The sequence below is a fragment of the Mangifera indica genome, chromosome 10 (assembly GCF_011075055.1).
Source record: "Mangifera indica cultivar Alphonso chromosome 10, CATAS_Mindica_2.1, whole genome shotgun sequence".
Classification (NCBI taxonomy): domain Eukaryota; kingdom Viridiplantae; phylum Streptophyta; class Magnoliopsida; order Sapindales; family Anacardiaceae; genus Mangifera; species Mangifera indica.
Window position 1 is genome coordinate 874,996 of NC_058146.1, and position 16,156 is coordinate 891,151.

The 16,156-nt window shown below is 35.0% G+C and overlaps 1 protein-coding gene across 2 annotated transcripts in view; it reads left to right on the forward strand.

Moving 5' to 3' along the window:
• Nucleotides 1–15,863, forward strand: part of LOC123227633 (serine/threonine-protein kinase TOR-like) — a 35,646-nt gene extending 19,783 nt beyond the window's left edge. For both annotated transcript variants that reach the window (XM_044652709.1, XM_044652710.1), the window contains 31 exons: nucleotides 165–317; nucleotides 387–539; nucleotides 2,062–2,133; nucleotides 2,237–2,371; nucleotides 2,471–2,532; nucleotides 2,726–2,823; nucleotides 3,805–3,914; nucleotides 3,988–4,161; nucleotides 4,246–4,311; nucleotides 4,993–5,061; nucleotides 5,190–5,300; nucleotides 5,481–5,621; nucleotides 5,726–5,854; nucleotides 6,142–6,307; nucleotides 6,382–6,596; nucleotides 8,668–8,874; nucleotides 10,112–10,225; nucleotides 10,300–10,503; nucleotides 10,812–10,892; nucleotides 11,247–11,321; nucleotides 11,399–11,465; nucleotides 11,551–11,711; nucleotides 11,900–12,073; nucleotides 12,213–12,341; nucleotides 12,446–12,529; nucleotides 13,247–13,308; nucleotides 13,386–13,458; nucleotides 13,559–13,693; nucleotides 14,615–14,788; nucleotides 14,858–15,123; nucleotides 15,606–15,863. In XM_044652709.1, coding sequence (XP_044508644.1) covers nucleotides 165–317; nucleotides 387–539; nucleotides 2,062–2,133; nucleotides 2,237–2,371; nucleotides 2,471–2,532; nucleotides 2,726–2,823; nucleotides 3,805–3,914; nucleotides 3,988–4,161; nucleotides 4,246–4,311; nucleotides 4,993–5,061; nucleotides 5,190–5,300; nucleotides 5,481–5,621; nucleotides 5,726–5,854; nucleotides 6,142–6,307; nucleotides 6,382–6,596; nucleotides 8,668–8,874; nucleotides 10,112–10,225; nucleotides 10,300–10,503; nucleotides 10,812–10,892; nucleotides 11,247–11,321; nucleotides 11,399–11,465; nucleotides 11,551–11,711; nucleotides 11,900–12,073; nucleotides 12,213–12,341; nucleotides 12,446–12,529; nucleotides 13,247–13,308; nucleotides 13,386–13,458; nucleotides 13,559–13,693; nucleotides 14,615–14,788; nucleotides 14,858–15,123; nucleotides 15,606–15,624 — 3,879 coding nt within the window. In that variant the 3' untranslated portion in view covers nucleotides 15,625–15,863. The remainder of the gene's footprint in view (nucleotides 1–164; nucleotides 318–386; nucleotides 540–2,061; nucleotides 2,134–2,236; nucleotides 2,372–2,470; nucleotides 2,533–2,725; nucleotides 2,824–3,804; nucleotides 3,915–3,987; nucleotides 4,162–4,245; nucleotides 4,312–4,992; nucleotides 5,062–5,189; nucleotides 5,301–5,480; nucleotides 5,622–5,725; nucleotides 5,855–6,141; nucleotides 6,308–6,381; nucleotides 6,597–8,667; nucleotides 8,875–10,111; nucleotides 10,226–10,299; nucleotides 10,504–10,811; nucleotides 10,893–11,246; nucleotides 11,322–11,398; nucleotides 11,466–11,550; nucleotides 11,712–11,899; nucleotides 12,074–12,212; nucleotides 12,342–12,445; nucleotides 12,530–13,246; nucleotides 13,309–13,385; nucleotides 13,459–13,558; nucleotides 13,694–14,614; nucleotides 14,789–14,857; nucleotides 15,124–15,605) is intronic.
• The last annotated feature ends 293 nt before the right edge of the window (nucleotides 15,864–16,156 follow it).

Consider the following 16,156-nt stretch of genomic DNA (forward strand, 5'->3'; position numbering starts at 1 on the left):
CTCAAGGAAGTAAATGAAAAATTTCCTATTATCTAAGCTATATATTTTGACTTGTCTCTTTTTAAGTTGTTGCTAATTAAATTGCACTTGCAAACACAGTTTTAGTAGTTCAGTGGTATTGCAAACTTTTTTGCTTTTTTATAATTAAAATGAATTTCTTGTAGGTCAATGATGGTCGTTTATGCACTGCTGGAGAGGCTTCTCAACGAAGTACCAAAGAAGATTGGGCAGAATGGATGAGGCATTTTAGCATTGAGCTATTGAAGGAATCACCTTCTCCAGCATTGCGAACCTGTGCAAGGCTGGCACAGTTACAGGTATGGTTGTAGTTGCAATCTGTGTTTGTGTGCCTTTGGATTTAAGGTTCTAATCCTCAGCTTCTGCAGCCTTTTCTTGGGCGGGAGTTGTTTGCTGCTGGTTTTGTTAGTTGTTGGTCACAACTGCATGAAGCTAGTCAGAAACAGCTAGTTCGGAGTTTAGAGATGGCTTTTTCCTCTCCAAATATTCCTCCTGAAATTCTGGCCACACTTCTTAACTTGGTATGTCCGCTTTACACATGTTTTATATTTGTTATTAGTGTTGGGTATTGGAGTCACAGGGGAGATAAAATTATTACTTGAAATGCTTTTGGAATATAATTTAATTGCCAAATGTCGCAATATGACCTCATAATCTATGTTTGTTTTGATTGTTTTAGTAATGTTAAATTTTGAGAATTAAAGTTGGAAAAAATAGAAAATGTAGGAAGAGAACATAAAGATGGGAAGACAAGAATCATCTAGGAAAGGTAAGAGAGAAAATTAGGCACAAAAATTTTTCTTTTCAAATTACCCTAAGGCTGTTTTATAGGCTTAGAATGAAAATCTAAAAAGGAAATAACAGAAATAAAGATAATATTACACTTAGTCCTAAATCCTACAGAAGTATCTAACATATTTACTCCAAGCAGTCTCTAGCGTTTAAATCTGCTTTAAAGTGGTTGCCAGGAAACATGCAAAGTGTTTAGTTGCGGAAAGACATTCAATATTGAAAGAGTGCTTATGGTCCTGAATCTTAATTTAGATAAGCTTAAGCTGTCAAGTATCCATGTGTTTCTGGAAAAAGAAATAGGTGGAAGAAATTCACAGACCAAATGTTGTTTGCCCATTTTAACTGTATAGCATTCAAAAGAAATTCTGAGCAGAGATGTAGTCTGTGGAAGGGCAAGCCTTTAAGCAAAGGTAACAGTCTCAAACATGGTATAATGACACCATGTTTACACTCAAAAGTATTCATGTATTTCCAAAAAAAAGAAAAAAGATGGAAGAAATTCACAGGCTGAATGTTGTTTGCCCATTTGAACTTTATAGCCGTCAAAGAAGATTCTGAGCTGGGAAATGGTCTGTGGAAGGGCAGGCCTTTAAGCACTGACAAAGGTAACAGTCTCAAACAAGGATGAGGAAAACTGAAGATGGTATAATGACACTGTTTTTCACACTCAGTTTTGAAAGACATGTGCACAGTTTTTGAGAACTTTCTACTGAGAACATCAACCAAAAGAGTCTCGGCTAATTCGATTCCTTGAACTCGAAAAAAGCACAAATTTTTATCACCAACCAAATGAGACAGAAAAATCTTAATTTTCCCAACATTATTCAGAGCAACCTGCACATTTTCTTGGCTAGAGACTAGAATCATTTGTAATGACCAAATTTGTTTTTGTGTCTGTGTATGCACACAAGCTCTTTTGTTCTTCCCCATATGATCTGAGCCCACAAAAGGCTAAAAATTTGAAATTTGGTGGATCTCACCATTGGTAATTGTTTTGATCCAGAGTCGTTGACCTTATACTGCAGTTTGGGCAGACTTCATACAAAACTTATTATATAGTTTTGTACTCTATTCTAAGATTGTTAATAAAATTTCCTTTTGTTACAGGCAATATAGTTGCAAAAGAAGAAATTATATTTTGTCTTTTCACTCAAGTAATCTTGTGTTTCTTGAGCATAAGACTAATTTTATGCGTTTTCTTTTTTCTTTTTATTTTTTTGATATATGTGTGTTCATAAACTTATCTTGCAGGCAGAATTCATGGAACATGATGAGAAACCTCTTCCTATAGACATCCGTCTCCTTGGGGCTCTTGCAGAAAAGGTGTGATCTATAAAAACATGTTTGAATCTATATGTTTCTATAATGAATTTTTAATCTGATATTATATTTATATTTGATCTCTCTTTCGGCCTCTGCATCTCAGTGTCGTGCATTTGCCAAGGCTTTGCATTACAAAGAAATGGAATTTGAGGGTGCACTCTCCAAGAAGATGGATGCTAATCCTGTTGCTGTAGTTGAAGCACTTATACATATTAATAGTCAGTTACATCAACATGAGGTTCATAGACAACTGATATTTACTGATTTTGTTGTTTTTGCTATTATAGTGATGACACTTTGATCTTTCTCATTATTAAAAAAATTTTTTGGTCCTTAGGCTGCAGTCGGAATTCTGACGTATGCTCAACAAAACCTGGGTGTTCAATTGAAGGAGTCATGGTATTGTTTTCCCTGTCACTCAAACAAAGCACAGAGGGTTCTCATTTCATTGCTGTTTTAACCTTGTTTCTTGTTTCTCTTATGTCATTATACTTATTTTATCTTTAATTTATTAGTTGGTAGAAAGAAGATTCTTACTTTTTTTCTCAATGTAAATATGAAAAGATTATTAATTTTTGTTCTTCATATTTAGGTATGAGAAATTGCAACGGTGGGATGATGCTCTCAGGGCTTACACTGTCAAAGCCTCTCAAGCATCTAACCCACATCTTGTATTGGAAGCCACTTTAGGTCTGTATCAATTGAATTATGGTGGTTTCTGCAAATATTTGTTCTGTTTTTATTTTCTATAATTGGGCTTCCTGGTTGCTAGTGTATAATGAATAAATATTTTGGAGATATTCTGCATGATGATAAGATGAGTGGTTTAATATCTTAAGAACTTTGCTTTGGCATTTGATATTCAATCTTTTTGTAATGGTAATGTGTCACATTGTAGTTCTATCTGGTGCCCACCTGTGATATCAAATTTGCTTATCAATCCTTAAATACCAAATCTGACTGTCAGCAATCTTTGTTCGGGCATTTACTAGTCCAGGAAAAGGAGAATCTTTTCTTCTTATTTGGAATAAATATATAAAATAAGTGTCATTATGGGCCAAACAAATCTTTTCATGTAATCATCATACACCAGTTCCATTAAACAGTACTTTCAGAAAGAAATTACGTATGGATATATTGATGCCAATACTGTCATTGCCTAAAGAAAGGTGTGTCTTGGACGTATGCCATCTCAATATCTTTCATATGCTCTACAAACCTTTAAATTGACATAACTATCAAGCCAGACAGGAAGTCTAGAGAATAGTGAGATGTAACGAAACCCTTAGGTCCAATTAGTAAATGCTCGATTGGTGGTTCCATTAAGACATACTCAGTTGTTCATTATTTGGATGGGAGAAACATCTACCTTGTTATCTGGCTATCAATGTTATGATTGTGTGTGGCAGTCAGCCATGAGAATATTGACACTTTACAAAATTGGTGGCTGCCTTGCTCCATTGATAAGGCAAAACATTCAATCATGTTTTCATCTATCCTTTGGTAGATATCAAATACAAATGTATGTTAAATGAATCTATTGAACTTGGATATGTACTACCTTTCTTGATTTAGATACTCTTGAAACAGTTTATTGAAACATGGGATGTTATTTTCAGCCTCTCTTTTGGAGACATTTATGGAAGCACTATGTTTTGGTATGTTCTGTAGGGCGTATGCGTTGCCTTGCTGCATTGGCTCGATGGGAAGAGCTTAACAACCTGTGCAAAGAGTATTGGACTCCGGCTGAGCCAGCTGCACGACTAGAAATGGCACCAATGGTTGTATCTAATGTTTGTGCTGATGCCATTCTTATTTTGGCTCATGCTTATTGTTAGACTGTTCTGGTCCCAGGCTGCAAATGCTGCTTGGAATATGGGGGAGTGGGATCAAATGTCAGAATATGTGTCTCGCTTAGATGATGGGGATGAAACAAAACTCCGGGTTCTGGGTAACACTGCTGCTAGTGGTGATGGAAGCAGTAATGGTACATTTTTTAGGGCTGTGTTATTAGTTCGAAGAGGAAAGGTATTATATATATTTGATCTCTATTATCCTTAATTTTATTCAATGTACTCTTTTGCGTTCTTATATATTTTTGTACTTTTCAAGTATGACGAAGCACGTCAATTTGTTGAGAGAGCTCGAAAATGCCTTGCTACGGAGCTTGCTGCTTTGGTTAGTTTTATAAACTCCATAAGTCTTTGCTACGTTGAGGTGTTTCTTTTTTTCTTTTTTCTGTGGTAAACATGGTAGTATTTAAGGACAGTACTTCTTGGTGAAATTAACATTGATGCCTTGTTAAGTTATATATAAATCCAAAAACTATTGATGATTGATAAATGTTCAATAATAATATTGAAGTTCTTAGATAAGAAATTGAATATATAAGCACTAATGTTAATATATCACATATAAGGATTTAACAGTGATTAAATATGGTCCTAACATAATTATATTAGGACATATCTGACTAGAGAACTAATACACACACACACACATAGAAAGGGTCAAGTTATAGTAACTTAAAATTTTGACCTAATTTGAGATACTGATTTACAGTCTAAATAAATCACAATCCAACCATTGAAAGGGTGATGTGTGTCAAATAAAACACTACTTGTAACTCACTTCCAACTTGGTGCTAACAATTCAATAGTATAATGTTATATTTTAATTTGATATTGTCATCTAGTGTTATATACTTATATATCATTATCCAATGCTGTGTGCTTGTATAAAATCATCTAGTTCTATATACACTAGTGAGTGACCATATAAGAGACTTTAAAGCATTATTTCTCAATTCTTACACTCTTTTTTGGGTATTATGTTGTCTAAATATTTTCTCTTGTTTAGGTTCTAGAAAGCTATGAACGTGCCTATAGCAATATGGTTCGTGTCCAGCAGCTATCAGAACTAGAGGAGGTTTGTAAACTTTCTTTTTCTCCCGTGGATGGAGAGGGAATACTTCTTTCGCTAATATAGCAGTCATTTCTCCCAGCTTGGATGACACATTATAAGTAGTAACATATGGAATGGGATGGGTTTACCAGGTAATTGATTACTGCACTCTTCCTGTGGGAAATCCTGTCACTGAAGGTCGGCGAGCTATAATCCGTAATATGTGGACTGAGCGGATACAAGGAGCAAAACGTAATGTTGAGGTATATGCTTTACAGTTCTAGTTCCGTTTCTTTTTTTTTTCCCCCTTGAAGTAAAAAAAAAGAGTTGATATAATGGCCAAAAGCAAGTTATGTAGGAATAGGAGTGACGTTTTAAGTTTAAAGTATTTAAATAATGATTGCATTGATTCCTTCCATTTTTTCTTTTGCTTGAATGTCTAGGTCTGGCAAGTACTATTGGCTGTTAGAGCTCTTGTACTACCACCCACTGAAGACATTGACACTTTGCTCAAGTTTGCTTCTCTTTGTCGGAAAAATGGACGAGTTAGTCAGGCTAGATCTACTTTGATCAAACTCTTACAGGTCTGAAATCATGCCTCTGTAACTTGAAAGAACGTAATATTAAATGTTTTTTGTACTTTTTTCCTACTTATCAATCTAACTTAAATTTCGAATTTTGTATTTAGTATGACCCTGAAACATCTCCTGAGAACGTAGAGTATCATGGGCCTCCTCAAGTGATGCTGGCATACTTAAAATATCAATGGGCACTTGGGGATGATCTCAAGCGAAAGGAAGCATTTGCTAGGCTTCAGGTTACATATTTTTCTTTACCTGTTTGAAAGAGTATCTGTAAAGTAGTTTCCGATCTTTTGTCTGCTTTGACTTCTATATACTGGAGTTCTTGTTCACATGTAAATTAATTTGATTGTTATTTCTTATCATATCAGAAGCCAATGTACATCAATACTCTATTGCCAGTTCATGTACACAAATAGAAGACAATGTTTAATAAGCACTTCTTTCTCCTAGAATTATGCCTACTCATCATCTTTTAGTTGTCATGTTTTCAACTTTTTTTATTGCAAATCTGCTGTTGTAGAATTTGGCTATGGAGCTTTCAAATGCCCCACATATTCAACCAGATGCTGCAACTGGCTTAACCAGTGGTACTGTTACAACTGTTCCCTTAGTTGCCCGTGTATATCATAGACTTGGAACTTGGCAATGGGCCCTCTCTCCAGGATGGGATGATGAATCTATAGCAGGTAGCTAAACAATTAAACCTAATAAGTTTTTTTTTAACCGAGAAAATGTTTTTTATCTTCTTTTTCTGTTGCAGAAATTCGTGCTGCTTTCAGGAACGCCACACAGTGTGCAGCAAAATGGGGGAAAGCATGGCATGCATGGGCATTATTTAATACAGCAGTAATGTCTCATTATACCATAAGAGGTTTCCCTTCCTTTGCCTCACAGTATGTTGTTGCAGCGGTGAATGGGTATTTTCATTCCATAGCATGTGCAGCACATGCTAAAGGTGTAGGTGATAGTTTACAGGTAATGATATTTCACATTCCAACTTTGTTTTCCTTGTTTTCTTCATTGATCTAGTCTTTTTAGAACAAAACTTTATTGAACTATTTGGGTTTGCCTTGGTAAAAAAGTCTACAAGACTAAGCAAATAGAGCTTGAGCTTTGATTTGATGCTGGTTGGCTTAGTGAACTCAACTTAAATAATTTCTTGCTTGTATATTAATTATCTGTTAATTGGAGTAAATGGATGTTATGTTTACCTTTTTTATTATTATTTGTACAAAAGCAAATATATGTATTAATGATGAGATCAATTTATAGCAGTGGACCAGATTTTCACATTATTCTTTAAAAGACACAGGCTGTTGATATTGATAGGAATCAATCTATACAAATCTCAAAGGCCAAATTATTGATAATCCCATCCTAATTGAGAATAAATAAAAGTTAAGAATTGTGAAAATCCTTAAGAGATCGAGGCCTAAAGAGATGCTAAGAATCAAATCCTATCCCATCGATCACTAACATCTTCACCTATTTTTTACTTAGAAAATGTGAGCATTTCTTTCTTTCCAAATCACTCAAACTATTGCTAAAACAACACAATTATGCAGTGTCTTGACTTCCTTGCATAAGTTAGCTAATAAACTATTGAAAGGCAAAGAAACCTTCTCCATAAGCAAATCTCCTCAGTTTTTGGGGATAACCCAGCTAGTTTTAGCTTCCTTGCATAAGTTAGCTAATAAACTTCCTACCACTTGACAATGCAAAGATAGATGGCCAATTGTCTAGGAGCTTTTCTTACACAAAACATGCCAAGAAGGAGAAAGATGCAAGTTAGATAACTTTCTTTGCATAAGGTCAGCTGTATTTACTCTACCAGGAGCCAGAATCCAAGTGAAAAATTGAAACTGATGTTGGACTTTAGCCTTCCAAATCAAAATGAATTGCTTGAAAGTATTATCATACAACCGTAATTCCTACTACTCACCAGGTTCCACACGCATCTATCATCATTTGTTTCATCAGTGAAAACTTGACCAAGAACTCACTTCATTTCAGATAGTCTGCTAATTTCATTGTCATTAAGTTTTTTATTAAAGTTGAAACACCAATCACAGCTGAGATTAGAGGAAGAAGAAGCAATAATTTTTTGAATTGAAGCATTATTCCTTCTGCATAGTCTATATAACCTCGTGAAAAAGTTCATGCTATGGTTTATCCTAAACCCATTTCTCCTCCCAAAAGTGGATAATCTTTCCGTTACCCACTTCAAGATTGATGTGATCAATGAACTTGGAGTACTTCTTAGATATTGTTTTCAATCATTTTCAAATCTTGTCCATTTGCTTGGTTGCCATACTTACCTCTAATGACTTTGTTTCAAATGGTTTCGTTTTCAAAGGGATATTTCAACAGCCATTCACGTTAGAGCTTACTTCTTTGCCCCCAATTCCCAATTCCAAGCCCCCCTCTATCCATCGGTCTTGTGTTATTGCTCCATGCTATAAGATGAAAACCAGAGCCTTCTCTTAAAACATGGCTCATGATTTCTTCTATCCTTATAGCTATGCCTTCTGGGATCGTAAACAAGAAAATAAATAGATTGGTTTTGCTCCCAAAACCTGGTCAATCAAAGGAATTCTTCCTCCTTTAGATAGAAAGGCTTTTTTTCCATTCCCAAGTCTTTTCTAAATTCTTTTCTACCACTGAATCCCAGAAACTTGAAATTATTGGATTCACCTAGGGTTATACCCAAATACATGTTTGCATGGTTAATGCTATTGAATTATTGGATCTGCAGCCTTAACTCATTTTGTGCATGGGCTTTTACCAATTTGAGTCTGTAGTTTTAATCTCAAGGTTTGGGCTCCTTAATATTTTATTTTATTTTTAAGTCAAGCATGATAGACCAAGTGTTTAGCTTGGCTTGTTTTCACCTTTAGTTAATGATAGTTGAGGCATTTTTATTGCCATCACTACTTATTAAGAATCATTTCATCTTTACACGCACTTTTGGATGCAGCCCTTTTTTTTTCTTTGCAATGTCAAAGACTCTAGAATACTTATAATTGTTTCTTATTATTTGCTTTAGGATATACTCCGTCTTCTCACATTGTGGTTCAACCATGGAGCTACTACTGATGTTCAAATAGCTCTACAGAAAGGATTTGCACATGTTAATATCAACACATGGCTGGTTGTTTTACCTCAAATAATTGCCAGAATACATTCAAATAACCATGCTGTGAGAGAACTGATACAATCACTTTTGGTGCGAATAGGGCATAGTCATCCACAGGTTTGTTTCTGACAGTCTGATTCTCAAAACATTACTTTAAGATGTTCATGGTAATGATGAGGGATGCATGATGATGTTGAAATCTTCTGGGGATTGTTAAATGCATGGCCTCTTTCTTTTTTTTTTTCTTTTTAATTTAATGTACTCTCATCACCTTTACTAGTGCAAGTATTTAACTATTCCAAAAGAACTTACCATATGCTTATGGAATTGATACTTTTAGTGGGTAGTCCTCTGATTCTTGCTGCATTTTTTTGTGTAGTGGAATCTATGCACTCCCAAGGTGAAGTAAAAATTCTATGACATTAATGTCTTTCTCTTTCTAAGTAATTGGTTGTTTAGGATAATTATTTTTTATTGTGGTATATGCACCGATTTGATATCTAAATGGTATCATCCTGTCACTCTGGTTTAATTCATGAGAGGGTAGTTACAAAAGAAATGAGCTAAACCCAATTGTGTGGCAAAGATTTTACTGTATAAAAAACATGTGTTCATATGTACATCCATGCATCATAATTCAGAAGAATGTGCTTAAGAGTCGCCATGGTATCTGGATTAAAGAAAGAATTTTTTGGTATTCACTGGTAGCACATAGTTTAGAGGAGCTGTTCAATTTGTCTGGGAAATCAGGATTAATTAACTTAAGGCTAATTTTTAAGATCTTGAAGGTTGCATGGTACAAAAAGTCTGTGAAGTAGTACATTGTAGATCTTACTTCGTTGAGAGGGTTAGTTAATGCAGGTTGAGATTGGTTACAGTCTAACATGTTGTAATTTAATTAATGCTACACAGATTAGATTGGTTAGTGTCTGATTTGTGATAAGGAAATCTAGCTAACTTCAATTTCAAGGGCAGCTGCTGGGAATGATTTCTTTAAAAGGTGAATTGATGATCTATTATTTGAATTTTTTTTTTTTTTTGGTTGAGTGGAGAATGCTTCTTGGCTGGGCTCTCATCCTGTTTAGTGTTGCGGCCTGTGGTTCAAATAACTTGCTTTAATAGCTCAGGTTTCTGGAGGGAAAAGGTGATTTGTTCCTTCCATGTGATATATATTCTTTGTATAGGGGAGGATCCTTTGAAGGTCTTAAAGTCTTTCTAGGCTTAAATTTTGGTTTGCATACTTGTAATATCATTTTTATTTTGTTAATCTTATATATGGTTGGTTATCAACTATTATGTTGTTTGGAATTTTATTTCCCTTGATACCATGGCTGAAAATTCAATTACTTTCCAGGCTCTTATGTACCCTCTTTTAGTGGCATGTAAATCTATAAGCACTTTACGTAGAGCTGCAGCGCAAGAAGTGGTCGACAAAGTCAGGCAGCATAGCGGTCTGCTTGTGGATCAGGTCATATAAATATCTTATATCTATTTGTCTCATCTTTATCAACTTTTATCTTATAAGTTGTTTTATTCATGCAGGCACAACTTGTATCAAGGGAACTAATCAGAGTTGCAATACTCTGGCATGAAATGTGGCATGAAGCACTGGAAGAAGCTAGCCGTTTATATTTTGGTGAACATAATGTGGAGGGGATGCTGAAAGTGTTGGAACCATTACATGAAATGCTTGAGGAAGGCGCTTGCAGGGATAATACCACTATAAAAGAGAAGGCATTCATTCAGGTTATACTTTTGTGTACCAGTTACAACTTTTGTTCATTATGACAATGCATGTTGAGTTCATCGAGGCCAATCCAACTTCTTAAACATGTAAACATATATTATTAAATCATAATCGGGAATTTGATCTAGGATTCATATACTTTTGAGCACTGGTTTTTGGAGCTGACCATGTATAGTCAGATACCAAACTGTCTCTAGGAATTATTTTCTTAATTTAGGAATCCTTTCTTTTGTGCGGTAATTAGGGGTCTTAAGATACTACATATTTCTTTCCTTTGTCAGATCATTATATCTTGTTGTTAATGCAGGCATACCGTCATGAATTGTTGGAGGCCTATGAATGTTGTATGAAGTATAAGAAGACTGGAAAAGATGCTGAGCTTACTCAGGTAAGATAGTTTTGAAAGCTGTGGGTTTTTTTGGGGGATTAAGCAGGGATATTTGTGTAAGCTGTGGATATCCTACTGCATGACAGGTAGGGATAGAGCCCTAGAGTTATTGAACTCTTTCGCTAGATTATTCCGTAACCAGCCAGCTCTATGGAAAATTCCTCACTTATTGATGCTTCTGCTTCCTATACTCTAAATCTGTCCTTGTGTATTTGGAATTAAAAAATGAATTACCAACTTGGCTCTTTGGTTGTAAACTAGACAAACTTAGCACTTAGATGGTTTAGCTTTCAGTTTTCACCAGTGTTTTTCTGAAAACCTGGCTACTAAGGACTTCAATTCTTATCTTACCAGGCTTGGGATCTTTATTATCATGTTTTCAGAAGAATAGACAAACAGCTTCAGAGTCTTACTACCCTGGACCTGCAGGTATGAATGCTTTTTGTTTAATTTTAACTCAAGTCATTGTTATAACACTAACGATCCACTATGTATGTGAAAAACAGTCTGTTTCTCCTGAATTACTGGAATGCCGTAAATTGGAGCTCGCTGTTCCTGGGACATATCGTGCAGGCATATAGAATTTTATATTCATAAATTTTTTTGGTTCTAAATCTTGCATGCCCTCCAATAATTTACATCCATCTTTTAATTTCAGATTCACCTGTGGTAACAATTGCATCATTTGCAACCCAGCTCGTTGTCATTACATCTAAACAGCGACCACGTAAATTGACAATTCATGGGAGCGATGGTGAAGATTATGCCTTCTTGTTGAAGGGACATGAAGATCTACGCCAAGATGAGCGTGTCATGCAGGTATTCTCTCTTTTCAACTTCTCTGCTCATTTTGTACTTGCATGTGCTGGTGCTTACAGTCACTCGGTTCAGGAATCTGGATTTTGAGGTTTTTTTTTTTTCAGGTGTCTAAATTGAATACGTTCTCAGCTTTCAATTATTTCATCATGACAAGAACTAATATATTTTACATTCAAATTCTATTTCAGCTTTTTGGTTTGGTGAATACATTGTTGGAAAATTCTAGAAAAACAGCAGAGAAGGATTTGTCTATTCAACGATATGCTGTCATTCCTTTATCTCCAAATAGTGGGTTGCTTGAATGGGTCCCAAATTGTGATACTCTGCACCAACTTATTCGAGAGTATAGGGATGCCAGAAAGGTTGGACAAAAATTCATTATATACTTTATTTTGGCCAAATGAAGTCAAAATTTTCTTTTGCATGCCTGGTTGTGCTTCAGTAGGTGAATGGAGTTCTGATGGAAACTGCATCCATTTATTGTTATCTTCATGGTTACAGATCACCTTAAACCAAGAGCACAGATATATGCTCAGTTTTGCTCCAGATTATGACCATTTGCCTCTTATTGCTAAAGTTGAAGTATTTGAATATGCTCTACACAATACGGAAGGAAATGACCTGGCTAGGGTATGTATACTGCTGGAATTGCAATATGTCTGTTCTTTGTTACTCTTTCATAATTTCACTGGAGATGTGTTATTTTCAAGGCATTATAATCTGTGCTTTTTTAGGTTCTTTGGTTAAAAAGTCGTTCCTCAGAGGTATGGTTGGAGAGGAGGACAAATTATACGAGAAGTTTAGCAGTCATGAGCATGGTATGTGTTTTCTCCTCATTTCTCCTTCTTTTTCCTTGGGCTTGTTTGTTTGGGAATTTATATACTCGGTTACTCAGGCCACATCTCTCTTGAATTATATGAAACCATACAATCAGCATGATATTGAAATTTTGCTCTAGTTAGCTTTTAAGTTGATGACAACTTCCATTGTATCTGTAATGTGCAACTAAAGTTAGATGGTGCCGCTAATTACCCAAACTTTGTAATGACATAAAGCTCTTACATTTTTGGTTAGTCAGTGCTCATGATGGTTTATGGTTGCAAACAGTGCCACTTTGGAGTTTGTTTGGAGCTCTGCATTTGGTGATTGCAGTCCCATCTATCTTATGTGTGTGTATATATGTTCACACACATACATACACCATCTGAAAGGATCTGGGAAACAAGCTGATCAAAGTCGTAACTTTTTAGGATACATCTAGAGTAATACCAATTTCTTTAGTGTTTTTTTTTTAAGATGTCAAAAGTTTTTGTGAGAAAGTGTGTGATGGGGGTAAAAAAGAAAAGTAATTAAAGATATCTTTGTGCTCAGAGAGATACAAAACCTTTAATCTGATAGGTTATACTGACCTCATATTTCTTACTTATCCATGCTGAGGCTGGTTAGGGTTGACTTGTTTTTGGATGCCTGCAAATCTTTCTTCTTTGTCTTTTTAATGTGAAAATTTTATACAAATTAGAGTTGCTTTGTTTCAGGTTGGATATCTTCTTGGTTTAGGAGATCGACACCCAAGTAATCTTATGCTACACCGTTATAGGTATATTTTGATTGGAAGAGAGTGGTAGCGATTATAACTAAAACTTTGAGGTCTCTCATATCTATGATGTTTTCCAGTGGGAAGATTTTGCACATTGATTTTGGGGATTGCTTTGAAGCTTCAATGAACAGGGAAAAGTTCCCTGAAAAGGTATATTCCAAATAATTGATGTGACACTGGGATTGCTTTCTTACATTGAATGTTGTTGTATAAATTAGATATGGTTAACTTCTTTGTTAATATTTTTTAGGTTCCATTTCGCTTGACTAGAATGCTTGTGAAAGCCATGGAGGTTAGCAGTATTGAGGGCAATTTCCGTTCAACATGTGAAAATGTAATGCAGGTTCTGCGATCAAATAAGCATAGTGTTATGGCTATGATGGAGGTATTGGCTTCTTCAGAATTGCAATTTAAAATTAAATTTTTTGACTTTCCTCACTGTTTTTATTTATTAATCTAACAATGAAATTAATTAAAGTTTAAAAAAAAAAAACCATTGCTTTTGATATTGCCAACTCAGCTTCTCAAATATTTAACTGATATAAGTGATAAATTGAGAAATCTGTCTCATTTTAGGTTTAAAAAATTCAAATAAAAAGTTAACCTTGTGCTTTACTACAGTAATTTCTACCCTTGAATCCTACTGCAAAATCCTTAAATTAATTTAGCATGTTGTTTTGGTATGTTAGGTTGGAAGTAAAACTGGAAATCTGGTTTATTTATTTTCCTTTTCTGGTAAAATGGTGTATGAGCTAGATTTTTATTTTTTTATTTAGAGATACATGTAGGGTTACAAACGAGTCGAGTTGATTGCAAGTTGTTTGTGGCTCATGTCGAGTCAGACTCGATTTGATTATTGTGAGCTTGAGTTCAAAGTTGTATCAGTTCGCTTTTCAGTCAAATTCGAGTTTTTTGTTGTTCAACTTGACGAGCTCGAGCCTACACTTGAGTGTAATACAATAAACCCTTAAAAGTTTAAAATTTTGTACTCATACCCCAAAAATTTACTCCCTACTTTCAATACGAAGGATAATCGATAAATATATAAGTTATGAGGTTTAACTGTAATTTATTTAATAATTGAGCTTGAATTAATAATTCCTTTCTCAAGCTCGAGCCAAGAACTTCCCAGCTCAGTGAGCGTGAGCCTTGTCTAAATGTAATTAAGCTGAGGTCAAGGCATGCAATACTCATCGATACATGACTATAGTGTTTTTCTTATGTATCAATTTTCATTAATACTAGTAATCAAATAATCTCAGATAAAAAAGTGAAGAAGCTGACTCTTAGTTTTGCCTGTTTCCAGGCCTTTGTTCATGACCCTCTCATTAATTGGCGTCTCTTCAATTTCAATGAAGTACCACAAATGTCAGTGTTTGGTAATACTCATGCCCCTGCTGTGGTAAATGCTGAAGAATCTGCTCCTGATAGAGAGCTCACTCACCCTAATCGCGGTGTTCGTGAAAGGGAATTGCTTCAGGTTAAATTTTAAACCCAAAACAGTCGGTGTTATTCCACAATCTGTAATTACATTGTTATTTGTATGTAGGCTGTGAATCAGCTCGGTGATGCTAACGAGGTTTTAAACGAGCGGGCGGTGGTCGTGATGGCAAGGATGAGTCATAAACTTACCGGTCGTGATTTTTCTTCATGCTTACCATTGCATACCAGTTCTCTGCAACATCTAGTAGACCCCAGCACCTTAATTTCTGGAGATAACCATGAAGCTGAGCACGGTCTTAGTGTTAAACTGCAAGTTCAGAAGCTGATTTGCCAAGCTATGTCACATGAGAACTTGTGCCAAAACTATGTTGGGTAAGACATTGCAATTTTGACTATATATTGTTCTGGTTTTACACAAGAATAAAACGTATAAATAAATTTTACTAAATTATCTATACAAACTAACATGGCAACTAGTGACAGACCCATGAGGGGGTCAGCTGACCCCTCATAGCTAAGAAAATTTTAGTTTAGTATATGTATGATATCAATATAACCCCTAAAATTTTCATTGATACTCCCCTAAATTTCATTGTTTTTATTGACTCTTCTATATTTTAACTTTATTTAACCTTAACCCTTCTAAGTTTTATGTTCTGGTTCGTCACTAATGCCAACAAGTGATTGAGTGATGTGATTGTTAATTTTTGGCATACTTTAAAATCATCTAATCATCTATTGTCACGACAATATATATAGATAAGTTAAAGAGATTTGTTTTTATGTAAACGTATTTAGTTAGCTTCATTCTCATGGTATTAGATAAAATTTATAATATTTTTTGTTTGTTTCAGGTGGTGCCCTTTTTGGTGATTGAATGCTAAGGTAGGCAGATATGTATTACTGTAAATAATAACGTACTTAGCCCATAGTCATAGTTCCTTCTGTAGAAGAAATGCCCTTGTTTCATAATATTCAGTGTTGTAATTTATGTAAATAGTCAAAACTCCCAAGCAAAAGAAGAAAATGTGGACTGTATAATGCTATGAGAAAATGAGATAGCAGTAGTAAACTCAATTTTCATTCTCGAATATAATGGCATACTTGAATCATAATGGTGTGTCCCATTGTGTCTGGGGTTGGAATAGATCTGACAGTTTGTGTCTTTCAGTATGTTTGGATGGGTTTCAGGTTGGGAGATTTATAACTTGAACTCGATTTTAACTAAAATTATGTTGGAACATTTAATCTAAACACGGCTTCAAATTATGAACCGGTTGACATAATTTGATCAAAATAGACTTGAATAACAGTGTGGGTTGCATCAAAACACCACTTGTTTGAAAATGTTTGGTACAAAACATGTTTTACATGTGTATTTTCACTCGTGTATAACCCCAAATTG